The sequence below is a fragment of the Rhodnius prolixus genome, unplaced genomic scaffold (assembly GCF_049639745.1).
Source record: "Rhodnius prolixus isolate KJV_2025 unplaced genomic scaffold, Rpr scaffold_8, whole genome shotgun sequence".
NCBI classification, from domain to species: Eukaryota; Metazoa; Arthropoda; class Insecta; order Hemiptera; family Reduviidae; genus Rhodnius; species Rhodnius prolixus.
In genome coordinates this window covers 33,118,440-33,140,598 of record NW_027411593.1, presented here as the reverse complement: position 1 = coordinate 33,140,598, position 22,159 = coordinate 33,118,440, and the positions used below count along the sequence as shown (strand labels likewise).

Below are 22,159 nucleotides of genomic sequence, written 5' to 3'. Positions count from 1 at the left end.
AAGTTTCAAATTAAAAGTTACAAGAATTTAAAATTTCACACACATTATCCGCAAGAATTTTCTCTTCTTCAGCGATTGATTAATTAACACTGTTTTGCTATAATTCCATACTGGTTTACCGTACGCAATTTAACAGCCAATATATTAGTTTGTTCTGAATATTTGTTATATTTTTTTTGTCTTCATTTTGTTTTAGACAAATGTATGTTATCTGGATATTAGGAATAATTGGGCAGAGGTTTAGAATAACTGACATATAAGTATTAATCCCCTTGTATCATTAATCACGTTGTTATTTTAAATTATAAAGTAAGTACATTTATAGTAAAAAAAAAAAAAAAAAATCTATTATATGAAAAATAGATGAGTTTGTAATAACTCCTCTTAAAACACTAAGAGAAACTAGAAAACCTATTATGACTTTTTCCTAATGCAATTAACACATTATGTACAGTTTACTTGTATGAGGAATAGCTCATACAATTTCTTCAAACCTAGTTCTACGACTAGATCATGAAAGAATGCAAAATTATTGATATTATTTTCATTGAAATTTGATCGAATACTTGGTTTGAAATTGGTGTTAGTGGCTAAGCAGATTTTTCTTCTTCGAGGGAAGGTGAGGATTGAAAATAATAATTAATTTTTTTTTGTCCTTTCTTTCAAACAACGGAAAAATTATTCTGGTGAGATTAATCACTGGATTTTGAGCAATTGAAAAGAGGCTTGTTTACGTTGCGATCTCTAAATATTTTAAATTCCAAAGTAGCAAATTAAGTCAACCTTCTACATCGGAATTACTATAAATGTATAAAACGCTTTGCGTTGCGTTTGGAGAGAATGAATGAGAGAAAGCAGTGCCACGTTTGCACTGTAAAATCAAAGGGCAGTACACACTTAATGTTGACTGACTATTATTAAAATGCAAAATGTATTAAAATCGAATAAGAATGAACTTATTGTCTAACGAGATTATTTTTTTAAAAAATAACAAGAATAAAACATTCTTACGAGATTTTTTTGAACAATGCTTTGATTTTGCAGAGATTTATGTTCTCAAAAGTGGCTCTTATTAAGAGAAAAGATAAGTTACATGTTGGGTTTCACAATCCACGCCGAAAGGTTTTAAAAAAATAGTGACAAACGAGTTATGTACATTCAAATTATGAATTGTAGAATTTTCATTTGAAAATTTCTTTATTTCCTAAAATAAAAACACTATAAAGTACAGTAAAGAAAATACGAGTATAACTAAGGTTAGCATAAGTTAAAGCAAATGAATAAATTAGAGCAAAACCTGTCCACTAAAAAATTACAATAATCATTCATTTATCTTTAATGTAGAAATATAATTATAGCAAGTTCTATTTCTAAACTTTTATTTTCTTCCTGTAATAATAATATAGTATCCAAAAACGTTCTAAATTTTGACACTGCAGGCTTGAATGATGGCGAACAAAAAAATCGCTTTAATAAATCCAGTCGAATTTAAGGACAGATTATAGTTGTTCCGGTTTTTTTCCGGTAAAAGTGTAGAAATTAACCTAAGTACAAAAAAATTTGCATTTAGAAGCAATCAAAATCATTAATAAAAATAACTACATTAAAAAATTATATAAATATGCTTAAATAAAATCATTTAAAATACTAGAAAAAGCCAATTTATAAGAATATTCTAAAATTTCATTACCAGCTGCTGGGATTAGTGCCAATGCAGTCTGTGAATTGTTGGTCCTTTCTGGCTGTTCTTTAGAAAGAGATGTGTTATTGAATGTAGGAACTTTAAATAAATATTCTCCTTCTACCTGAGTACTATTTTCTTCCACTGGATAGAGATATGATTCATCTCTCGAAAAGTTTAATAACATATTAATAAGTCTAAACCGTTCAATAGTACTTGTCGGTTCCGAACTTGTTTTCTCAGAATCAGACTCTGATCCGAAAAACCATGGAAACAAAAATAGAACAAAAGGAGTACCATCATCATTCTCTGTACCGTTTTTCTCCGATTCCTTATCTTTATCTTCATCTTCAGAAGAAAACGTAGGAAACCATTTTCTAAGGGGGCATTGATTTTCATTCAGATTTGAACTTTCATTTACAATGCCATATTTATCAGTGATTATTACTTCATCATCCTTCTCGTTATTTTCTTGTACCTTAAAAATTGCTCCAAAGTTTGGGAAAGTAAATGAAATTGGAAAAGCTGAGGTTATCGTTGCCACAATTGTTGATGTTTCCGATTGAGATTCCTGAGTTTTTGAAACTTGTTTAAAATTATCTCTCACAGCTACTCTACTTTCTTCATTTGCTGGCTCATCATCTGAATAAATGGTAGCTATGGGTTCTAATTGAATGTTACCACCGACAATATATCCTTGTACTTGGTCGTTGCCTATTGATTCCTCCCCTTGGATAGGTGTAACTTTTTCGGGAATAGATGATTTGTACGGTATAAGAGATACTCTCACGCAAATGGCGCATACCTGTTGCAAAAAATAATGTAGTTTTTTAAATTATTTTAATATGGTTTATTTCATTATTAAATGATTCCCGAAAAGTCAATTGTGCATCATACGTAAAAAATGAAATAACCATTATTAAATAAATCGTCAGTATGGAAGCTTTATTTGTTTATCAAGTAATAGTTCATCATTAAAAAATTACAAACAAGAAATTAATTTAGCTAGTTTATTCCTTTAGATTAATTACTTTTTAATTCTGATACAAAAGTATTTTTTTTTGTTCTTTTCCATGTATTAGGTATTTAAGCACACAGCCAAACACCAAAAACTAATCAAACAATTTAATTTAAGGCAGTGTTTGGAGCAAAGTTTATTATTTAATTTTCCATTGAGGTGAAGGTGTGTGTATTAATTCGAGCTAACTGACTTATACGACTTATCGTATTTTGAAATTAATAAAATTATTACACCGAAATCATTTTTAAAAATGAATATTGTAAACGTGTAAATAATTAAAATTCTATTTTAAGACTTATTTTTTAAAGATATTTTAGAAGTATATTGTTTAATAGTAGCTACCATAATGCGCATTAAATTTGGTTTGCTTTTTTAATGATTTTAAAATATTTCCCCTCCTCTTACCCTTAGCTTATAGTTTTACAAATTTCAAAGCAACAAATAAAGTTTTATTATTTGTGCACAAGTTTAAAAATTATTTTTCAACAAAACCTGCAGTTCTTACTCTCGTGATTATGAGATACGAAGGGCGGCGCTGAAGAGTCTCTTAAACAGTAAATAATTTAGAGGCTGTATCGCCACTTCTAGTTTACCTGAAGAGTCTACCACAAGAGGACACCTTGTCGTGTCATAGAAAGTATTGTTAACCATATTATTATACTTCTACCTTAAATGTTATCTTTTCCCCCTAAATCATTTTCTTCTTAGGTTAAATAAATTGGGAAAATTTCAAGTATGTAAAACTACTACAGGTAGAATTTTTTTTCTTTAAAAGGTACTTCAAAAGGTGGCAACAAGAATTAACCCATCTGAAATTAATGTCGTCACAGAGACCAAAATTATTCACGCAGGAAGTTATCACTCTCATTTATTTTATGAAAACTAAAGGACTTTCGATTTAAAAATAATAATTTTTTCCAAAACTTTTAATCCTAGCTTATTTGTATTGAGGAATAAAATTTAGTTTTTGAATTTTCCTTACCATTTAGTAACTCTTCACTGGAGAATTCAACAATTTTTTTATTTTTTTTAAACCTATTTTTAAGATCAACACAGTGTCTACATAGATCATCCCAATTCCTTTTCTTTTATTTTTTTTCTTCAATATAAATAAATAATTAAAAACAAAATTACTTACAATTAAACAAATGGTCAACGCAAAAAATGCGATATATTTGAGCATCAGTGCAGTTGCGTGTGCTTCTTTTGTAGATTTGACAGGTAATTCAGAGAGATTATTAGAATACATTTTTCTAAAGTACATTTTAAAAAAAATAAACTAATTGCTGAGAACATTTTACTTCGTATATATATACTCTCACTAAGTAAACAAAGAATATATTATATTTTTAATTCATTGTTTAAACATATTCTCAATCAAAAAGTGATTTTTTAAAATAACAATTTAGTGATCGATTTTTCTTTACGTTTTTTCGATTCTTTGGAAGCTCAATTATTTTAACAATTACTAATTTAATTAGTGTTTAGAGCGGTAATTAATTGCAAGAATATTGTATAGTATATTTGAAAACAATTATTGTTTAATTTTATTTTCACCAAAACCTTAAATCAGGTCTTATAATCACATCTAAACGAAATATTAAAGCCTGCGATTTTCATCTTTTAAGATTACTTGGCAAAACAGATATGGATTCACATTAAAAATAAACAAATACAACTTTTTCTAACTGGTAACTATAAGTGAAAATCGAATTATGAAAATCGAAAACTCGCAGGTACGCAAAATTGCCTCAATATATTCTAAACCTCAGTAACGAATAGTTTGATTGGTAGAGGCTAGTTTCTTACTCTCCAAAGTTATTAGTTCTAACTTTTCAACGACATTGTTTAATAGGTCACACATAGACTAGTATAGGCAGAAAACTCTATATTGGTGACCAACTCGTTACCAAAATTATAAATGCCCCTGACATTTTAGAACCACTTGTTAGATTAATTTTAATCAATTTCAGATCATTTTGAACAGAACTGTAAAAATTAACTTTTAAAATAATGTTTTGTTTTACTTATTACTGTTGCTTATTGGCTGTTACTTTCAATTGCTGTTCTTCAGTTTGGCAGCATTTTTTGACCTCATTAATTTACTTATAAAATGATTTAAATAAATTTTTAAGGTAACACCTCAACTCTAAGCACTCTTCCTCCCTTTCTCTCTAAGAAACTATATATATACATCATATTTATAGTTAAATATCCAGTAATATATATATATTATTTGTAGAATTTGCAAATTTTGCAAATTCTATCGGCAGCAGTAAGAAAAATGGAGTTTAAAGTAAATAAATTTGAATTTAAACTTTCAATAAATGTTTATTCAGTACAAAGTTACTGAATTTAAAACAAAACAAAAAAATAATAATGAAAATATTCATGGCGAATTGAAACGTCCCTTTTTTTTCTTTAAAAACATAAATTTTTAATTCATAAAAAGTTTAAACATAAATGATCGAGGAACCTTAGAATACAGTAAATCTAATTATAGGTGTACAAAGATTTATTTGAGCGTTTTAAGTGGCACTCCATGCTGAGATGGAAAGGCTTCAGTGCACTATTAGAAGTTATTTTTTAAAATTGCCTTAAGGCTTTTGCTAGCAAAGCTAAACTTTTTTATATTAAATAACGATTACACTAAAATGGAAGGACTAAACGATCGAATGTTGATAATATGAGCAAATTTTCTTCTATAAGTCCAATAAAGCTCTCCATTTTATATCAGGAACTCTTTAAGGAATATGCGATAGAAATTTGACTAGCTGAGGCAATAGTGTTTATACTATTCATATATTGTAGTAATATGCCCTTTGATTATCACCACCTAAAATTTAAGAATAAATTAATATATAAAAAGGATATAATTAATGTATAAATTTATTTAATTTACCTCTGAAATAATGAATCCAATTTCTTATAAAGCCTTTACTGTAAGGGCGAGATGCTAACAATCCACAGCATAGTGATCTCCTATTTCGATTTCTAAATTCATGACCAGTCATTCCAATAGTAATTAGCCAGCACTCATGTATAAGTATCGCCCCCACAAATATGGATGCTTCGAAACAGTATAGCGATGTAACAAAGCAAATGGCAAACCTGGAATAAATATAAGAGAGTATTTGAAGTTGCATAAGTGGATTTTCACCTTTTTAGGCATGCTCTGAAACGTATTTATCAAAGTTTATAGAAAAACTTCTAAAAACCATCTGCTTGGAATAGAAAAAAAAGGTTAAAATCTATAAAGAGACATATTTCTAGCTTCCTAAATTGCAGGTATAAAGAATGATGATAAGTATAATACTTGATTTTTGATTTGAAAAAGTGCGGGATTTTTTTTTTTTTTAATAAGAATTCTAGCAAGTTTTATGGATATGGTAAATATCTAGAAATTTTGACTCTCAGTATATAGAAATGTTTCTCTACAATTCTTAATATAACACAAAAATAATTTACGTACTTACTGACTATCATAATAGACATCACTACAATCATCGGGCAGCATTATCGCTCCCCAAAATTTAAACGGATGACACGCCGTTGTTAATATAAGATTTGAACACAATATCAACTGACTGAAGTTGAATATTAAAAACAACATGTACCACGAATGATTAAACTGCGCAATGCAGCAGTTTAGCCTGAAAAATCCAACATAATTTAATCATTTATGCTAATGTATTTTCTAACTTAAGAAAATCAAATTGACTCCAAATACCAATTGTAATTGTTAATGTTTTCTTAAAAAAACAACTGAGAATTGCTTACCAAGCACAATGCTGATCTCTCTGCATTAAGCACACTTGACAAGTGTAGCAATGAAATGCTCTAGTAGGAACCCTAATGTTACAGTCTAGACAATAATTGTTTAAATTAGAAGAATCCTGTTGAAATTCAGTTACCACAAAAGACATTCGCTCTCTCTGTCTTACTTTATAGATGCTAAAAAGTACCGCAATGGTCAAACTAAAAAAGGCCAAATTCTCATCCTCTCTTATCTCCAGGATGTTCACACCAACAAATTCAAATAGTGTGAAAACAAAGAGCGTTGACGTTATATTCCAGGAATAGAAGAAATGCGTTTGTGAATACAGTTTCATATATAAAAAATGTGCATATATTAAAAAGATTGGTAAGAATGCAAAAGCAACCACTGACATCCACACTCCTTGGGCTGCACAAAAAATAAAAATAGATAACAATACCACAGGCAATAAGGCATCCAAAGATACTTTGCGGGCACCTCCGACCCATGGAATTCTAAAACGATCACTTGCACTTAACATTATATTTTGTATAATTTTCAACGGTATCCTTTTACCGGTGATAATCCTGAAAAAAAATCGACTTTAATTCAGTTGTTCCGGAAGACAAATTGTTTATAAAAACAAATGAGAAAAATAGGATTTGTAAAACTAATTTGGTAGGTATATTCTCTAAAAGTCGGCCACTTGTATAGAAAGATAATTTAAAGATTGTACATTAACAAAAAATGATCTCTATTTGAAAAAAAAAATTGATAAACAGTTTTTCCAAGAAAGTTTATAATCATTCCTAAGCGTACCTTTCAAAACAGTCATCCACCTCATGGCAATTACAACAGCATCCCAGAATATGATTGTCTTCTCCATTAAGGTCAATGTATTCACAGCAACACATGGACTTGGTCATTTTCTTTTTTTAAACATGCTGTTCAGTCACATCAAATCTTTAAAAATATCACAACTTGATTAGAGTTTATTGATGTAACGATAGACCCGCAATAATAGTATCACACAAAATAGGAAGGTTAACAGTTGGTTATCCAAACATTAATCAGTTGAATAGGGCGTTAATTTGATGTCTATTGGGCAAATCAAGTACGTTTTTCAAATAAGAGAAAGTTATATGTTTCTTCTGCCTAACTTAATAAAAATAGTTTAGAAGTTAAGGATAATGGAAAATGGAGAAGAAGAAGTTATCAGTAGATCTTTGTATTTAGCCAAAAAATATTTAAAGGAAGATAAACCAGGAAGATCATTTGCACATTTATTAGTAGTTTTGAAATTAAAGCCCCAGTGGAAGGATAAACTAGAGAGTTTAATGATTACTGCAATCAGTAAGTAAATATGTATACTTAGTCTGTGTTAATTTATTTGAAATGATTCTTATGTTGACTTGTTTTTTAGGCGGATGGGAAAAAGATTTACTGGCTAGTGGAAGATATACAGAACTCTTTTCTTGTTATGAAGTTGCGTTAGAGTATTATCAAAATCACATTCTTTACAATAACTTAGGCAAGCTACTTTACAGGTGAACATGAGTTTGAAATCATTTAATTGTCTGGTTAACGATTTTGAAATGTGGAAGCCTTTATTGATGGAATATTTAGATAGAAAGAAATGGGGTAAACATTACAAGAAAATTTATATAAATTTCAAAGTTGTTGATTGTGGTACGAAGCCTAGTTTTCTGTGGGACATTGGAACACTTCCAGCGGTTTCCACTTTGAAATTACTTATTTCACAGTTAAAAATATACAATCTTTTGCATTCTTATATTTTTCTTATTTGTTCAGAAAACGATATATTTATAGTAAATAATATTTCCGTTAATCGTGTTCTGACCGATAAAACATTTTTTAAATTTATGGATATCAGTGAGGAAAGTGACTTATCTGTGGTGTCACCTCATGAAGATGATTGCTTGATGAAGGTTTTGCAAAAAGAAATCAATGAACTCTGTAGTGAAAAAACTGAGAACTCCTATTATGCTGTTTTTTCAAAATTGTGCAGCCCAAAAGTATTCGGGATGATATTAGGTTACCCGGTAGTATATAATGTTAACAATAATAACTTTTCAACTTTCAACTTGATTCCACTCGTCAGTGTTAAAGTTTTCATAGAATATGAAGGCAAACCATATGAAATATATTCATTTAGTTACATTCTAATCCACAATTTTACAGAACACGTCGATAAGTGGTTTAATAATTTAAAATTACAATTTAAAATGTTTAATTTCAAACTCTCTAAAGAAAATGTCACAGCTAATGTAGTTTTATAATTGTTGTCTTACATTTTATTATTAGAAGAGATTTATTTCATTATACTTTTCACGTAATAAAATAACGAGATTTAACTCATTTGTAGTACTTGTGTGTAAATCATTTTTAATGAAAGGTTATAGATTTTACTTTTACCAAGATGATATTCCTTTATTCCACACATGTATGTATGTATATATCCGCTGTTGCAGACATTTTTGGATCACCCCAAAGATTAAAGCAATCTTGTCATATTCAACCATCTTCAGTTAAATGTGATCTGTGGCCCAGGGCATTTTGCTTAGTTTACTGTTAAGAAATTAAAAAAATTGTCTGTAATGAGAAATTACTTCATTTTCCATTTAGGTCCAGATATATTTCATTTCTACTAATACCTCCAAACCTAGCTATAGCTAACTCTTACCACATATTTTGACTAATCAGAATAGTCTTACTCTTATTGTTAAAATTTGTATGTTCAGTTATGAATTCTACTGAGTGTAACTACTTGAAGATTGTGTTAGTAGAGCTACCCCTTTGTGTCTATTGGGGCACAAAAACAGTCCAGTCTCCAAGAAATTCACCTTTATCTCAAATAAATTTAAATCTCTTAAATAAATTAAGTAAGATAGCAAGGCTAGAATAATGTTTGTTTTTTGAAGTTTGATTGCACTTTCTAATTCCCGTAAGGTACACTTTTTTTTTTTTAAAGAGCGACCACAAAACTGTTACCTTGAAGAATCACTAAATTGTAAAGAAATGTTAATATTTCTTGTAATTGTGAAGGAATTTATAAAAATAATTTCAGAAAAGTCACATTCCTCTATATATACTTTATAGAACAATGATCTTAACATAATTGAACTTCGCGATTTTTCTAATTTTCATTGTGAACATTTGAATATTATGATATCTGTATATTTCTTTCATTCCACAAGTTTTGTGATTCTGGCAATATAGGTGCACCAAGAAAAAAAAGTTATTAGATTATTTTCGCTTTCACTTTTCAGCTTAAATTATCGGAAGGAAGCTGGTCAATATTTTCTTCTTGCACTTAAAATAAATGATGAATACGTACCAGCCCATAGAGGCTGCTCCAAAAGTCCTTAGAGGACAAGGAAATTGCTATAGCCGGTTTTCTCGACATAGAGGGGGCCTTTAACAATGTCTCGGCTATGTCTTTGATTGATGCTCTGCCAAGGAGAGGTCTAGCGCCAACAATTTGTCAGTGGATCAAGTCTAATTTATTAGGCCGAATTGTTATGGCCACATTAGACAACTGTTCGGTAGAGGTCAGAGTGGCTAGAGGCTGCCCGCAAGGGGGTGTTTTGTCACCTCTTTTGTGGACGGTTCTGGTCGACGACCTCTTAGTGAAACTGTCGGCGGAGAGCTTCTACTGCCTAGGCTTTGCAGATGACCTGGCAGTGGTTGTTAAAGGGCGTTTCGCTAATACGGTTTCGGAGCGCATGCAGAGAGCGCTTAATATTGTGGATAGATGGAGTAGGGCGGAAGGTCTCTCCATCAATCCGCATAAGACTAGGGTTGTCCCTTTCACAAGGAGGAAGAATCTGGGTGGACTGGAGCAACCAATTTTGGGGAGAGTTACTATCCCCTTGTCCATGGAGGCCAAGTATCTTGGAGTTATCTTCGATAAAAGGCTCACATGGAATTCACACCTAAATATGATTTCCCACAAGGCTAAGGTTTCCTTAGGATACTGCAAAAGGCTGTGTGGGAAAAGTTGGGGTTTGAGCCCTAAGATGACACTCTGGATTTACAAGAGTGTAATAAGACCCATGGTGTCACATGGGGCGGTAGCATGGTGGGCGAAAACCTTGCAGGTGGGTGGAGTCCGAGCACTAAGTGGTATTCAAAGGCTGGCTTGCCTGAGTGTTACTGGTGCCATGAGGACTTCCCCTACTGCGGCCTTGGAGGTTTTATTAAATTTGCCCCCTTTGCACATATATATTCAAGGCGTTGTAAAGGCCGTTGTCATTAGGCTTATGATAGGACAAGCTCCCATTACCGTCAGGCATGGAGGAGCGTATCAAGAGTTGTACGAGGAGCTGGAGGCCGACCCAATTCTGGGCCTGCCTTCGGACTTTATGACTCCCAAATATAACTTCGACAAGCCTTTCAAAGTCTGTATTGGGGACCGGGAGGCTTGGACACGAGGGCCCCCAGTTGAGGGAGATTCAATATGGTACACGGATGGCTCCAAGACGGAGGAGGGTGTGGGAGCGGGAGTGTACGGGGCGAAACCGAAATATAGCTTTTCGGTTAGCCTAGGAAAACTAGCTACAGTTTTTCAGGCTGAGCTAGCTGCAATTAGGTTCTGTGCTGCCGAGATTAAAGGGCGAGGAATTATTAATTCCAAGGTCGTAATTTTCTCGGATAGTCAGGCTGCTCTACGGGCAATTAGTTCCTACCAGGTCAACTCAAGGCTGGTTTGGGACTGTCTGGGTGCCCTGAAGGAAATTAGTGACCAAAATAAGGTCTTTCTGGTCTGGGTACCTGGTCATTCAGGACATAAAGGAAACGAAGCGGCAGATTTATTGGCCCGGGAAGGCTCTGCGGGACGCTTCGTTGACCCGGAGCCCTGTTTTGGGGTTCCGAAGTGTGTTAAGGCTGCGACCATTAACTTATGGGTGCAGAGTAGGTCTCAGGAGTGGTGGCTTGCCACCACTGGGCAGAGACAGGCGAAGGAGTTTATTAAAGGCTATTCGCCGAGGCTGACTGCAGAATTAATCCGTCAAGGCCGTGGGGCTATAAGGATGATTGTAGGCCTATTAACTGGCCACTGTAGGCTCAGGAAACACATGCATCGCATGGGCCTGGCAGATGATAGCCTATGTAGGTTCTGTCAGGAAGAGGAGGAAACGGCACTGCACGTGTTGTGTCAGTGTGAGGGGCTCGTGTGGCTAAGGATGTTACTTCTCGGGGAGGAAAAGCCAAGGCCTGTGAGCTTTACCCAAGAGTCGCTCTCCAGCATTAAGAGTCTGATTAAAAGGACAGGTCTGGAGAGTGAACTTTAAAGTGAGGGGAGCCACAATAGATCCAAAGGGGTCGCAGTGGCGTAGGCCTTGAGGCCACCCTAGTCTAATCTAATCTAATCTAGATTATTTTCGCTTTCACTTTTCAGCTTGAATTATCGGAAGGAAGCTGGTCAATATTTTCTTCTTGCACTTAAAATAAATGATGAATACGTACCAGCCCATAGAAATTTGTACAATTTATTTAATGAATCTGTTGAGCGTTGGCACTTTAGAATGCTTAATGATGACAACAGAAACCAGAGTTTTAGAAAAGCAATTTCAAACAAAATTAAAAAAGGTCATAACTCCATTTTAGATATTGGCACTGGAACTGGTTTGTTGAGGTATAAATGTTAATGCCACTACTTCTCTCATTTATTTTATTTTTTTCTATAATTCAATATTTTAAAAGAATATTTTTTAGTATTTATGCTAAATTTGAGGGAGCTGATAAAATATACGCATGCGATTATTCAGAAACTATGGTTGAGCTAGCAAATCGAGTGTTATCCTCGAACCATATGCAGCAGGATATAACGTTAATTCCCAAGCTATCAAATGATATTATAATACCGGAAGATATGCCCAACAGGTGGTTATTTTTAATTTTCTCTGCCGTCGTTTAGTTTTGTTGTTATGTTCTGCTTTAAGGAAAGCATTATTTACCATTTTCAGATGTTCTTTAGTTGTCACGGAAACAGTTGATGCAGCACTTTTTGGTGAAAGAATATTGCAAACAATAATACACGCCTGGGAAAATCTGATTTCCTTAAGTAAAAAAACTGATAGCGTTTATGGGGAAATTATACCTTTTAAGGCGTCATTGTATGTTACACCAATTCAGTGCTTAAAAATAGCTAGAATGAATTATGTATTTGGAAAAGAAAGACTTATAGATAACATTATAAAACTCGATAAAAGTAAATTAACTTCAAGCAGAACAGAACCGTACGACACTGAAAATTTGCGATTAGTTGAACATAAATGCCTTTCATATCCTGAAAAAATATTTCAAATCAATTTTAATAATATAATAGAGTTGAAACAGTATTTAAATGGAGACAAAAATATTCATGATTCAACTATTAAATGTACAAAAGAAGGTTTTGTAGATGCCTTATCAGTTTGGTTTGATTTATATTTAGATGAAAATATAGTAGTGACATCATCTCCAAAGTTTAGTAATAATCGCTGTTGGGATCAAGCAATATTTCCTCTTAATCAAACACATTTTGTAGAAGAAAACTCGCTTATTAAAATAAAAGTTGGATGTACAAACGGAGAACTATCAGCATCTGTTACAAATGTAAGTGAGCCTAACGAAGGTTTAATAGAAGTGCCGCAAGAAATGATCAAATACTTGAATTGCTTATCTCTACAAAGTATCTTCACAAATGTTATGGGTAAACTTAAAAGTCGCGGTTTATTAAAAAGTATAAATAAAGTACTTGATTTATCTCCATTTCCAGTACTAGGGTTTTTATTTTCAAAACAGTGCAATGCAGATGTAATTTCAGTAGCTAAAATAGATGAAGAGAAATTTAATTGTATTCTTAAGGAAAACAACATCAATAGAAATAAATTTGAAAATATTACGTGGAAAGATTGCCAGAATCTCTTGAAAAATTCTGTCGCCCAGTTTGACATAATTGTACTACACTGCATCCAAACTACTGGAGAATTCAATGACGATATTATTAACCATTTGAGTACAATAAGGTATTTTTTATTTATTTTTATTATTAAATTGTTAAGTAAGGAAAATTGTTCTTATTCACCAAGGTATTTCTGTAAGGAGGGCACTTCCGCATCTTCTGTTTGTTAATACGATCTAGGATTGTGCCTAGAACCTACCATTTCTCTTACAGTTCTTACTATTGGATACTTTAAGAAGGAGTATTTCGAACACTCCCCTCCATCACTGCATTGTATTTGTGAGCGTCCATGCCTTGGATTCCATTTTACGAGGCTTTCTACGAATTATGTTTACATTTTAAACTTGGTAATAAGGTTGCATACATTACGACTCCAGATTGAGTGTAATACATTCATGCAGCAGCTGTCTCCTTAACTCTTTTCTCTGACTACCACCTTCCATTAATCCTCAAGTACACGATACTTGAATCTGTCAATAGATTGAAGAATAAAATAACTAACTTCGAGAAGATGAAATCGCCAGCCTTAACTTTTGAGAAAAGAAATTTAAAAAAGAGAACGAGTGAGGAGAGAAACATAAATATTAAAAGCACTCAAATATTATTAGATACTGGTGTGAATGTCAGAAAGAAAAACTTCCAAACATAGTGCCTCTGCAAGATTTTCGTCCTCTGTTTAGTTTAACCTACTTTCTATTACTTAATCATAACTCAAAATTTTGTTGTGTTCAAGAACAAACAATTAAAATTATAATTTTTTTTTTTTTTTTTTAGGCAAGCTTTACATCCTAATGGATTCCTTCTACCGTCCCAAATAAATGTACGTTGTATACTTGTTGATTCACTACACTTGACTAATGGATCAGAAGTGACCAATCCATTATTAATGACAGAAATTAATGTAGCCGAGCACATCAATCATTATAAGGTACAGATTGCTCTATACGTACGTTTAAAAGAGAAAGTAAAAAATTTACTATTGGTTCACAGATTACAAATTCTTCTGTAGGAATGTATGAAAACACCCTTATATTTATGGTTTCAGTTTGATTTTTTCCCTTACTATCAACGATCAGAAAAAAAATAACTTTGTGACTATGAAGTAATATATTCTAATATTTTTATTTTTACTATTTAAACTGATAGCAATCTTTTCGCTTTGCAATTTCAGGTACCATACCACATAGATCTAAAAGTGGATGAAATTATTCATAAAACACTCTCTATGCAATTTACAATTGGCCAATTAAATATTGAAAATTTATCGCTTGACGAAAATGTTATATTTGAAAAAGAAGTTGAGATCATTGAAGAAGGTTGTTTAAATGCTATATTATACTGGTTTGACTGTATTTTTATTGAATATAGCTATTCAACGATTGCTAGTGATTCTTTCATAAATCAGTGTGCTTGGTTAATAAGTCCACGAATTGAAGTGAAAAAGTCAGATATAATCAAAATAAGAGCTATCTATCATTCATGCTTTTTATATTTTTCTGTAGAAAAATGTAAAAGATAATTATTGTAACTTTAAAAACAGTTATTAAAAGCAAAACCCCTAAACGTGAGAGTAACAAAAGATGGCCAAAACATTCGTCGCGCAAAAAAAGTAATAATAATAATAATAAATAAAATGTACGGCCAAAAGCTGTTATTTCATAAGATTAAGAATATTTTGTGAATAAAGTATATTTTTACTCCTGTTATAAATTTTATTTTCCTAAAGAAATCATTCTATAGGGTAGAATCTACACCATAAAGACCACAGATTTGAATAAGTCTGAAAGAACCAAGATATTTTTTTTTTTACTGGCCTAAGCAAAAAATCCACTGCATATTCTTTTAGTTTTATTCAGCACGTCTCTAAAGGAGTTTGTCCTCTTTGTCATTCATAAGAAAATAATTTTCCCTATGCTACTGAGTCCTTCAGATACGTCACGCTTCTGTATTACGTTGGAACAATGACGAATCTTTGCAAAAAGTTTTCATTTACAGGATTAAACAAAAATAATGTGGGAAGTACATTTAGTTACCTGAAGTGTGTTTTTCCACGAGTCTAACCTATTTAAGCAAAACTAAATACGATCAGTCAATTCTAGCAGAAAATTTCGTCTCACTCCAAATTGAAGTAAACACATTTTTGCAAATAAACTTTGTAATAAATATACATATTGCTTAATGAAAATATAAATTTGTACAATTCTATAAAAGTATACAATTTTTTGTTTTTGTTTTATTTTAATTCTAGAATAAAATGTATGCAACATGAAAAAAAATTCAACATAATTACATGTGGAACATTATCCCTTTTTCACAATTTTTTTCTATGTCAGTGTCAAAAGATGTACTAAATGAAGCATTACTATCAGGCATTGTCATATCACGTTCTTGTTCTTCAACACTTTCGTCGTCACTACTTGTACTGTGCGTACCACTTTCGCTGACTACAAGCCCAATCACTCTTTTGGTGGAGGTGGTCAAATTTGAAGAAGTTTTCAGTTGGTTGTATATTGCTGTCGCTTTCATAATTATATCATCCATACTCATCTTCAAAGATAAATCATTTATGTGCTAGAAATAAAAACAAATCATAATATTAGTTCCACTTAGATGCACTAAGTAATTTCTTTTACAAAAAATTTCATGTTTAATTGTCACAATGCCTACTATTACCAGGAAGGTAAAAAAAATCGCTAAAAACTGCAAAACTCTTCGGCCAGCATAAAGAAAAGAAAAAGTGCAGTTGTGCACTTTACAGTTAATCCTTACTTTCAAGAAACTGTGAGACTATTTCGGTTTTAGCGACGGTAAAATTATTCTTTAGAAGAAGTTGGCACTAAATAAACATATGTATATGCTATCTGCTATACATACATTGTTTTTAATATCCCTAACTACTTTCGGAGCTCTGTTGTTATACAATAAGAAATAGAATTTGTTATGTAGGAGGTAAATAATGTGAGTAAAATACCTTAAGAATTTCAGTAAAACCGTATCCACTTTCCATGAGAACCTTCTTCTCATTATCCAGAATGGCCACACAAATTAGCAGATGGAAATTAGCGCATGGCAAACCAGTCCATAGTAACTGAAGGGAAAAAAAACAATGCAAAAAAAGTCTTGCTAAGCGTACCACCGTATCATATTCAAAAAAAAAAAATAACTTACCTCCCATAAAGTCATGATATCGTTATAAACAAATTCACGTTTAAACCAAACAAGCAGCCATCGAAAACAGAAAAACATATTACCCGAATCATGCTCATCAAGATAAGCTGCTAACTCAGGTTCGACGGCCGTTAATAGTGTATGTAACTGGCTTAACTGTTTTTTCATACCCGATTGATCCACATCAAAGTTTCTATACTGTAAACATCAATAAGTCAGTCAGGGCTCTAAGTATAAAAAATTAAAATAACTTAATAATAAAAACAAAAAAGAAAACTAATAACACACCACTTTATCCATAAATCCAACAAAACACCAAAAGGCATCAACCTCATTAGACATTAAAATCAATATTGGTGAGAGTAGATCACTCATTCCTTGTACATATCCAAGATCAAAGTTATACATAACATATGTCATTAAGATGTCGTATAACAAGATCAAATGAGGATTACGTTCACCAGAAAAGTAAGGCAATGTACGGTCAGTTCTATTTACATCTTTCTCTATAACAAAACAAAACCAAATCAAAATTACGATTTAGAAATATTAATTATAAAATGGAATTGTTTGGCGTCACTTTTTAATGTTATGATCACATTTCCCATTTCTTTATATTCAACACAATTATTTTCGTCACTGACTTAATTTTATTATCAAACGAAAGGCTTTATCATTTTTTATCTTAATTTCATCGGGTTTATTTTATAGGACGTTTTCAACTTCTAAGTTTTTTAGCAACACAAATTCTTAAAAAAAATGAAGGAAAATTAAACAAAAACCCTTAATACCTATTAGATTTTTTCTATCCCTAAAATCAGCAAATCTTGCTTCCTGTTCAGGTGACATACTCTTCCATTGTAGCTTCATTTTAAAGTAATCTTCCACCTTATTTTTTCTCAATTCATGTCTTTCTGAACTGGTAGATTTCCAAGGATAATAACCTAAGAGGAATTTCCAAACTTCATATCGTATTGATGGAATTATTCCCTGCCAAAGAAAATGTTTCTTAATTAATAGAAACCTATTATTTATATATTATTATTGATATTAATAATTATATATTATTATATTACAGAAATCGGGCGCTAATGGCCATAGACGTCGATGCGCCGACAAAAAAAAAAAAAAAAAAAAAAAAAAATTACAGAAATCTATTATCAATAGATAATACGTACTCACTGTACTTAAAACTACGCCGACGGTTGTTTTCACTAAAAGCTATTCATCATGCATAAAAAGGTTGCAACAATGGAACATTGAAGTCAAACAGCTATTGCGATTGTAAAGAACCGAGTGTTTAGGTGTAATGGCGCAAATAGTAACGCCTTAAGTACCTTGCGATTATTTGTCGGATTAAAAAAGAGGAGAGGAGATCATGGACAAACTTTTTTACTAACTTACAAAGCTTTATAGGAGTAACAAATAAAAACTAAAGTAGATTCTATTGTTTGTTTTATTACTTACCCCTTCAAAAACGATTTTCTTGACTGATTCTTCATCAACGACACGACCTTCCGCGTCAAGAGCATTTGTCCACTGGCTAAGGGTAAGAGGCTGACCTCTTGGTATTATTACTCTAGGTGGTAACTGTGAGGCACATGGACGAGTTTTCTCCATAACAACATGGTAACCATCTTCTCCGTCTTGCCTTGACGAATTACTAGGCATTATTGATGCTGGTCCCCGATTGAACATATGTACGACGTCTTCTTCAATCGGCCGCCATTCTGGTGATCTATATACTAATCGAAAGACAAAAATTATAAAAATAGTTTAAGTTATGTACAAAAATATGAAGACTAAATAGTACTTACAAAAATATTCAGTGAATTTGGAAAATGTTGAAAGAGTTGTCTCGTAAGGACTTTTCTTAAAATTGTTAAAGTAACGCCAAACTGTATCCCTATGGTTTTCATGAAATAAATTTAATTCTGAGAATGGATCGATTAAAGCGTTGGTATCGTCCACAACATAATAAATATGTTTGTCCTCCTGCGACCTTTAAAAACGGAACAAAATTATATAGCCTTTCTCCTCTCAATTCTCCAATTTTTTTTTTACATAAGACCTATTTTTCTTAATTCTTAATTTCATAAAAGTTATAGAAATACACTGAATAACTAAAAATAAACATATAAACTTATTCCATAAAATGCACGTTCAAACATTTTCAAAGAAAATATACCAGATATAAAGAAAAATTCATGATGCAGAACAAATAGGAAATAACATAGAAAACTAATGAGGTATGTGGACTTTTTTTAATGTCGGATTTAGACCAATACTAGGTATTGCGATTTTTTAAAAATTAGATGTAAACATCGTGAGAGACCAACTCAACGTTCTTAATTTGAATATCACCACAATTAGAAATCATTTTTTACCTTTTAAGTTTAACAACAGATCGAAGTGCACTAAGGAAACAATCTGCATTTTGAAATTCGAAAAAAAATTTATGCTCTTTTTTATCCTTATGAAATAAGGCAAGCCTAGTTTTTTTGTCATATATCATCAGGCTTTTCAGATCTTCTATTGGTATTCGTACAGTGTATATTCTTGTAAGAGAATTATCAGTACTCTCTGAAATATTAACAAATGTAATCAGAAAATAGGATGTGGAACAAGTTATTGAAAAAATTGACTATGTTACGACATTTCAACTTACAAGGATATGAGAAAATAAATATAAGAAGAAATCGTGTAGCTTTTTCTATTTATAAACACTGTTACAACCGATTTCTGTACTTTTTTAAGATAACAAAATAATCTGGTTAAATAATCTCACTCGACTTCCCCTTACTAAAATTCCCACGGTTTTAATTTCTGATATTTTCTTCTAACTCCGATTTTTATTTTCAAAAAACTCTTTTCAACATTAAAATAATCTTAATTTGAAATGATACTTCTAAGAGAAACAAAACTACTAATTCTACCTTAGCATTCTTCTAAAACTGATTTTTCTAGTAAATTTTCGTTTATTTGTAAAAAATGTACAATCTGTACAATAAAATACAACTATTAAATTTATAGAAGCGTTGTGTTGGAATGGTCTTACTTACGGAAACCACCAGAACAAAGATCAGACAGAATTTTAGAGCTGAAGAGCTTATATCATAAAAACCCATTCAATATAGTTATTTGCTCCATTTTAATGGCCATAAATAACCAGAGAAAATTAATTGCGAACTTAATTTAAAAGGCATGAAAATTTTGTTACCTAAAAATATGTTTTAAGTCATCGCGAAGCTAATATTTGTCAAAGTGATTTGGAATAATAAATATTGCTTATTCAAAATCACTTTTGCTGCATAGTTGAATATAAAACCCAATTCTTGTTTGTTTTATTCCATTTTTGGACCAAATCTTGGAAAAGAATAACGCGAAGTTGATTAATTTAAATATATTAGTTGGACAGAATAATCTTATTTGAATGAAATCACTGTATACCACTTGAAGTCCTTCCACGGCATGTTGTTGTATTTACCATTGCCCATTCTGGTTCCATACATTCTGTTACCACTGATTCCTCACTAGGTTTCCATTCGATATATTTTCCAATGTTCTATGAAAATAAAATGTAAAAAATATATATATAAACAAAGGAATCTATATCCTCATTAAAATTTTAAAACATAAGACACTAAGCAATTTTTTCACTACGTTATCAAGGCAAGTGACAAGTAACCTTGAAAATCACCAAACAATAGTGAAGAAGAATCGTGAGAAATTGTTAAATATAAACTGTCAGCGTCACAAAAGCTTAATAAAAAGAATTACCTACATAACTCACTATGCTGAGTATTCCTCCATACTGAACGTCTTCTTCTCGGGAATTTTGCGATGAAATAAATAATCCACTTTGAGACCCTTCATCCTTGTTGGCTGGCGTGGGTATCAAAATAACACCATGATGGCTAAATATTTCCTAACAAAAAAAGATTTACAGTGAAACAAGGAACGTTGCATGCTTAACAAGTTTTATGGCACAAATATCAATAATGATAATTAACATGCCGTAAATAAACATATCAGCATAAACACAATAAAAATATCAGCAAACAACAAATTAGGACTCCCAACTTACCCTTCCTGTGGATGAAGTTTCACAGGAACTACTTCTGTTAAGAGAATTTTCCATATCAAATAGAAACTTGTAAACATCAGCCAATTTACATATATGTTGCAACTGTGCATAGGAATGGCCCTGCTGGAAATTAACCCATTCCAAAATTTGGAAGTAAAACAGAAGATAATTAATAACACTTATTAATGTCCACAATGCGAGCCAAAAATGGTAACAAATTCTTTCAACCGATAATAACTTGTACAGACGATCTCGAACAAGTTAAATGATAAAGAAGGATCTGAGAACTGAAACTAAATGAAGGTTAGTTAGTTAACCTTTTTTCCGCTGTTTTTTGCACTTTGCACTGAGCTATCAATGTAAAGCCTTTAACCATGTCATCTGTACGAGTACACGGTTATGTGATTGCAATCAGTAAATATATTTAGAATGATTAATATTGTTAATAATTTTTATGACCTAGTTAACTCAATATGATTGAGTAAATGATTTATTCATGTTATAATTATTGATGTAAAATTCATTCTTCAAAATTGCTTTTCCTTTTAAAAATTTGATATAATAATAAACTAGACAATCTAATGGAAAGATATCCATAATAAATTAATTTATTTTTTAAAGTACTTGATTTCATTCTTTAAAAATAAAGCCAGTTTATTTCGAAAGAAATAAGTACAGTCCATCAAGAACGAATTTGTTGTTCTCTCAACTAAAATTCCGCAGCCCAACAAGTAATTAGAGTCTCCTCCATCTCCTCACAAAATCTTCACTTGTTGACGCGTTCCAAGCCTAGCTTTTTCAGATGTTCACTGACTCAATAATGCCCCGTTTGGTATTGCGCACCTATTTTTATTCTACCAATCTCCAATCACATCTTCGTCTGTATCGTCCTAGTAGGTGATCCAGAGCTCAGCTGGGTTCCTCTTATTTCTTGAACTCCTCTCCTAGGAACTTGTGATTTATCCCCCCAAAATAGACCCTTGAAAGGGGATGCGGCTCCTAGCCTTGCCAAATTGTCCACTTCCTCATTTCTCCCACGTTGATTTCTTCGTAACCCCATATTATGGCAAATTTATATTCTTATCTCAGTTATCAAGTTTGCTAAGGCATTCCCACATCATTTTCGGGCTGATAACACATGAATTTTGCTCTTGAATTGCAACCACGCTATCATAAATATAAATACCATCCCGTTCCGGTATTTCCTGTTCAGGTTGAACTAGACTCATGAATTTCCAATTTGATGAGACTGGAAAAGTAACTCGAAGATTCTGAGTGCTTGATCTAAGCCAAACAATCTAGCTACGGTTCTTTAAGGAGTCCTCTTTTCCGTCAGTATATCACATAATCGCATTAACCTTAATACAAAAAAGGGTGACTTCACTACTCCACTCCATTCTAATACTCAGCCTTGAGGAATTTTTTTTACAAAGCGTAGTACTTATTCAAGTCATCTCTAGAGAAGTTCCACAAGA

General features: G+C 31.9%; 4 protein-coding genes across 4 annotated transcripts; 1 reads left to right on the top strand and 3 right to left on the bottom strand.

Moving 5' to 3' along the window:
• Positions 1-1,178: 1,178 nt before the first annotated feature.
• On the bottom strand, positions 1,179-4,014 carry LOC141451236 (uncharacterized). Its single transcript, XM_074122465.1, has 3 exons — positions 3,841-4,014; positions 1,691-2,486; positions 1,179-1,544 (listed from the first exon to the last, which is right to left on the bottom strand). The coding sequence occupies exons 1-3, from the start codon at positions 3,964-3,966 to the stop codon at positions 1,540-1,542; spliced, it is 927 nt and encodes a 308-aa protein (XP_073978566.1). The 5' UTR covers positions 3,967-4,014; the 3' UTR covers positions 1,179-1,539.
• Positions 4,015-5,013: 999 nt separating this feature from the next.
• Positions 5,014-7,419, bottom strand: GABPI (zinc finger DHHC-type palmitoyltransferase GABPI). Its single transcript, XM_074122464.1, has 5 exons — positions 7,279-7,419; positions 6,483-7,046; positions 6,179-6,355; positions 5,605-5,813; positions 5,014-5,538 (listed from the first exon to the last, which is right to left on the bottom strand). The coding sequence occupies exons 1-5, from the start codon at positions 7,383-7,385 to the stop codon at positions 5,501-5,503; spliced, it is 1,095 nt and encodes a 364-aa protein (XP_073978565.1). The 5' UTR covers positions 7,386-7,419; the 3' UTR covers positions 5,014-5,500.
• Positions 7,420-7,649: 230 nt separating this feature from the next.
• Positions 7,650-15,966, top strand: LOC141451232 (protein arginine N-methyltransferase 9-like). Its single transcript, XM_074122458.1, has 7 exons — positions 7,650-7,812; positions 7,883-8,006; positions 11,882-12,118; positions 12,199-12,366; positions 12,450-13,493; positions 14,204-14,357; positions 14,601-15,966. The coding sequence occupies exons 1-7, from the start codon at positions 7,650-7,652 to the stop codon at positions 14,946-14,948; spliced, it is 2,238 nt and encodes a 745-aa protein (XP_073978559.1). The 3' UTR covers positions 14,949-15,966.
• LOC141451233 (TBC1 domain family member 15-like) lies at positions 15,567-21,030 on the bottom strand. Its single transcript, XM_074122459.1, has 11 exons — positions 20,685-21,030; positions 20,382-20,525; positions 20,048-20,162; positions 18,985-19,180; positions 18,415-18,599; positions 18,065-18,342; positions 17,389-17,587; positions 16,886-17,103; positions 16,598-16,795; positions 16,401-16,517; positions 15,567-16,000 (listed from the first exon to the last, which is right to left on the bottom strand). The coding sequence occupies exons 1-11, from the start codon at positions 20,736-20,738 to the stop codon at positions 15,716-15,718; spliced, it is 1,989 nt and encodes a 662-aa protein (XP_073978560.1). The 5' UTR covers positions 20,739-21,030; the 3' UTR covers positions 15,567-15,715.
• Positions 21,031-22,159: the final 1,129 nt, after the last annotated feature.

Bases quoted from the DNA above. Each gene is read 5' to 3' on its own strand.
- LOC141451232 (XM_074122458.1), top strand. From the start codon at position 7,650: ATGGAAAATGGAGAAGAAGAAGTTATCAGTAGATCTTTGTATTTAGCC. The intron at 13,494-14,203 runs GTATTTTTTATT...TTTTTTTTTTAG, and splicing joins AACCATTTGAGTACAATAAG to GCAAGCTTTACATCCTAATG. The intron at 14,358-14,600 runs GTACAGATTGCT...TTGCAATTTCAG, and splicing joins AGCACATCAATCATTATAAG to GTACCATACCACATAGATCT.
- LOC141451233 (XM_074122459.1), bottom strand. From the start codon at position 20,738: ATGGAAAATTCTCTTAACAGAAGTAGTTCCTGTGAAACTTCATCCACA. The intron at 16,796-16,885 runs GTGTGTTATTAG...TGATGTTTACAG, and splicing joins TTGGATTTATGGATAAAGTG to TATAGAAACTTTGATGTGGA. The intron at 16,518-16,597 runs GTAAGTTATTTT...TTTTCCCTTCAG, and splicing joins ATATCATGACTTTATGGGAG to TTACTATGGACTGGTTTGCC.
- LOC141451236 (XM_074122465.1), bottom strand. From the start codon at position 3,966: ATGTACTTTAGAAAAATGTATTCTAATAATCTCTCTGAATTACCTGTC. The intron at 2,487-3,840 runs GTAAGTAATTTT...TTTTTGCAACAG, and splicing joins CGTTGACCATTTGTTTAATT to GTATGCGCCATTTGCGTGAG.
- GABPI (XM_074122464.1), bottom strand. From the start codon at position 7,385: ATGACCAAGTCCATGTGTTGCTGTGAATACATTGACCTTAATGGAGAA. The intron at 6,356-6,482 runs GTAAGCAATTCT...TGGATTTTTCAG, and splicing joins AGAGATCAGCATTGTGCTTG to GCTAAACTGCTGCATTGCGC. The intron at 5,814-6,178 runs GTAAGTACGTAA...TATTTATTCCAG, and splicing joins GATGTCTATTATGATAGTCA to GTTTGCCATTTGCTTTGTTA.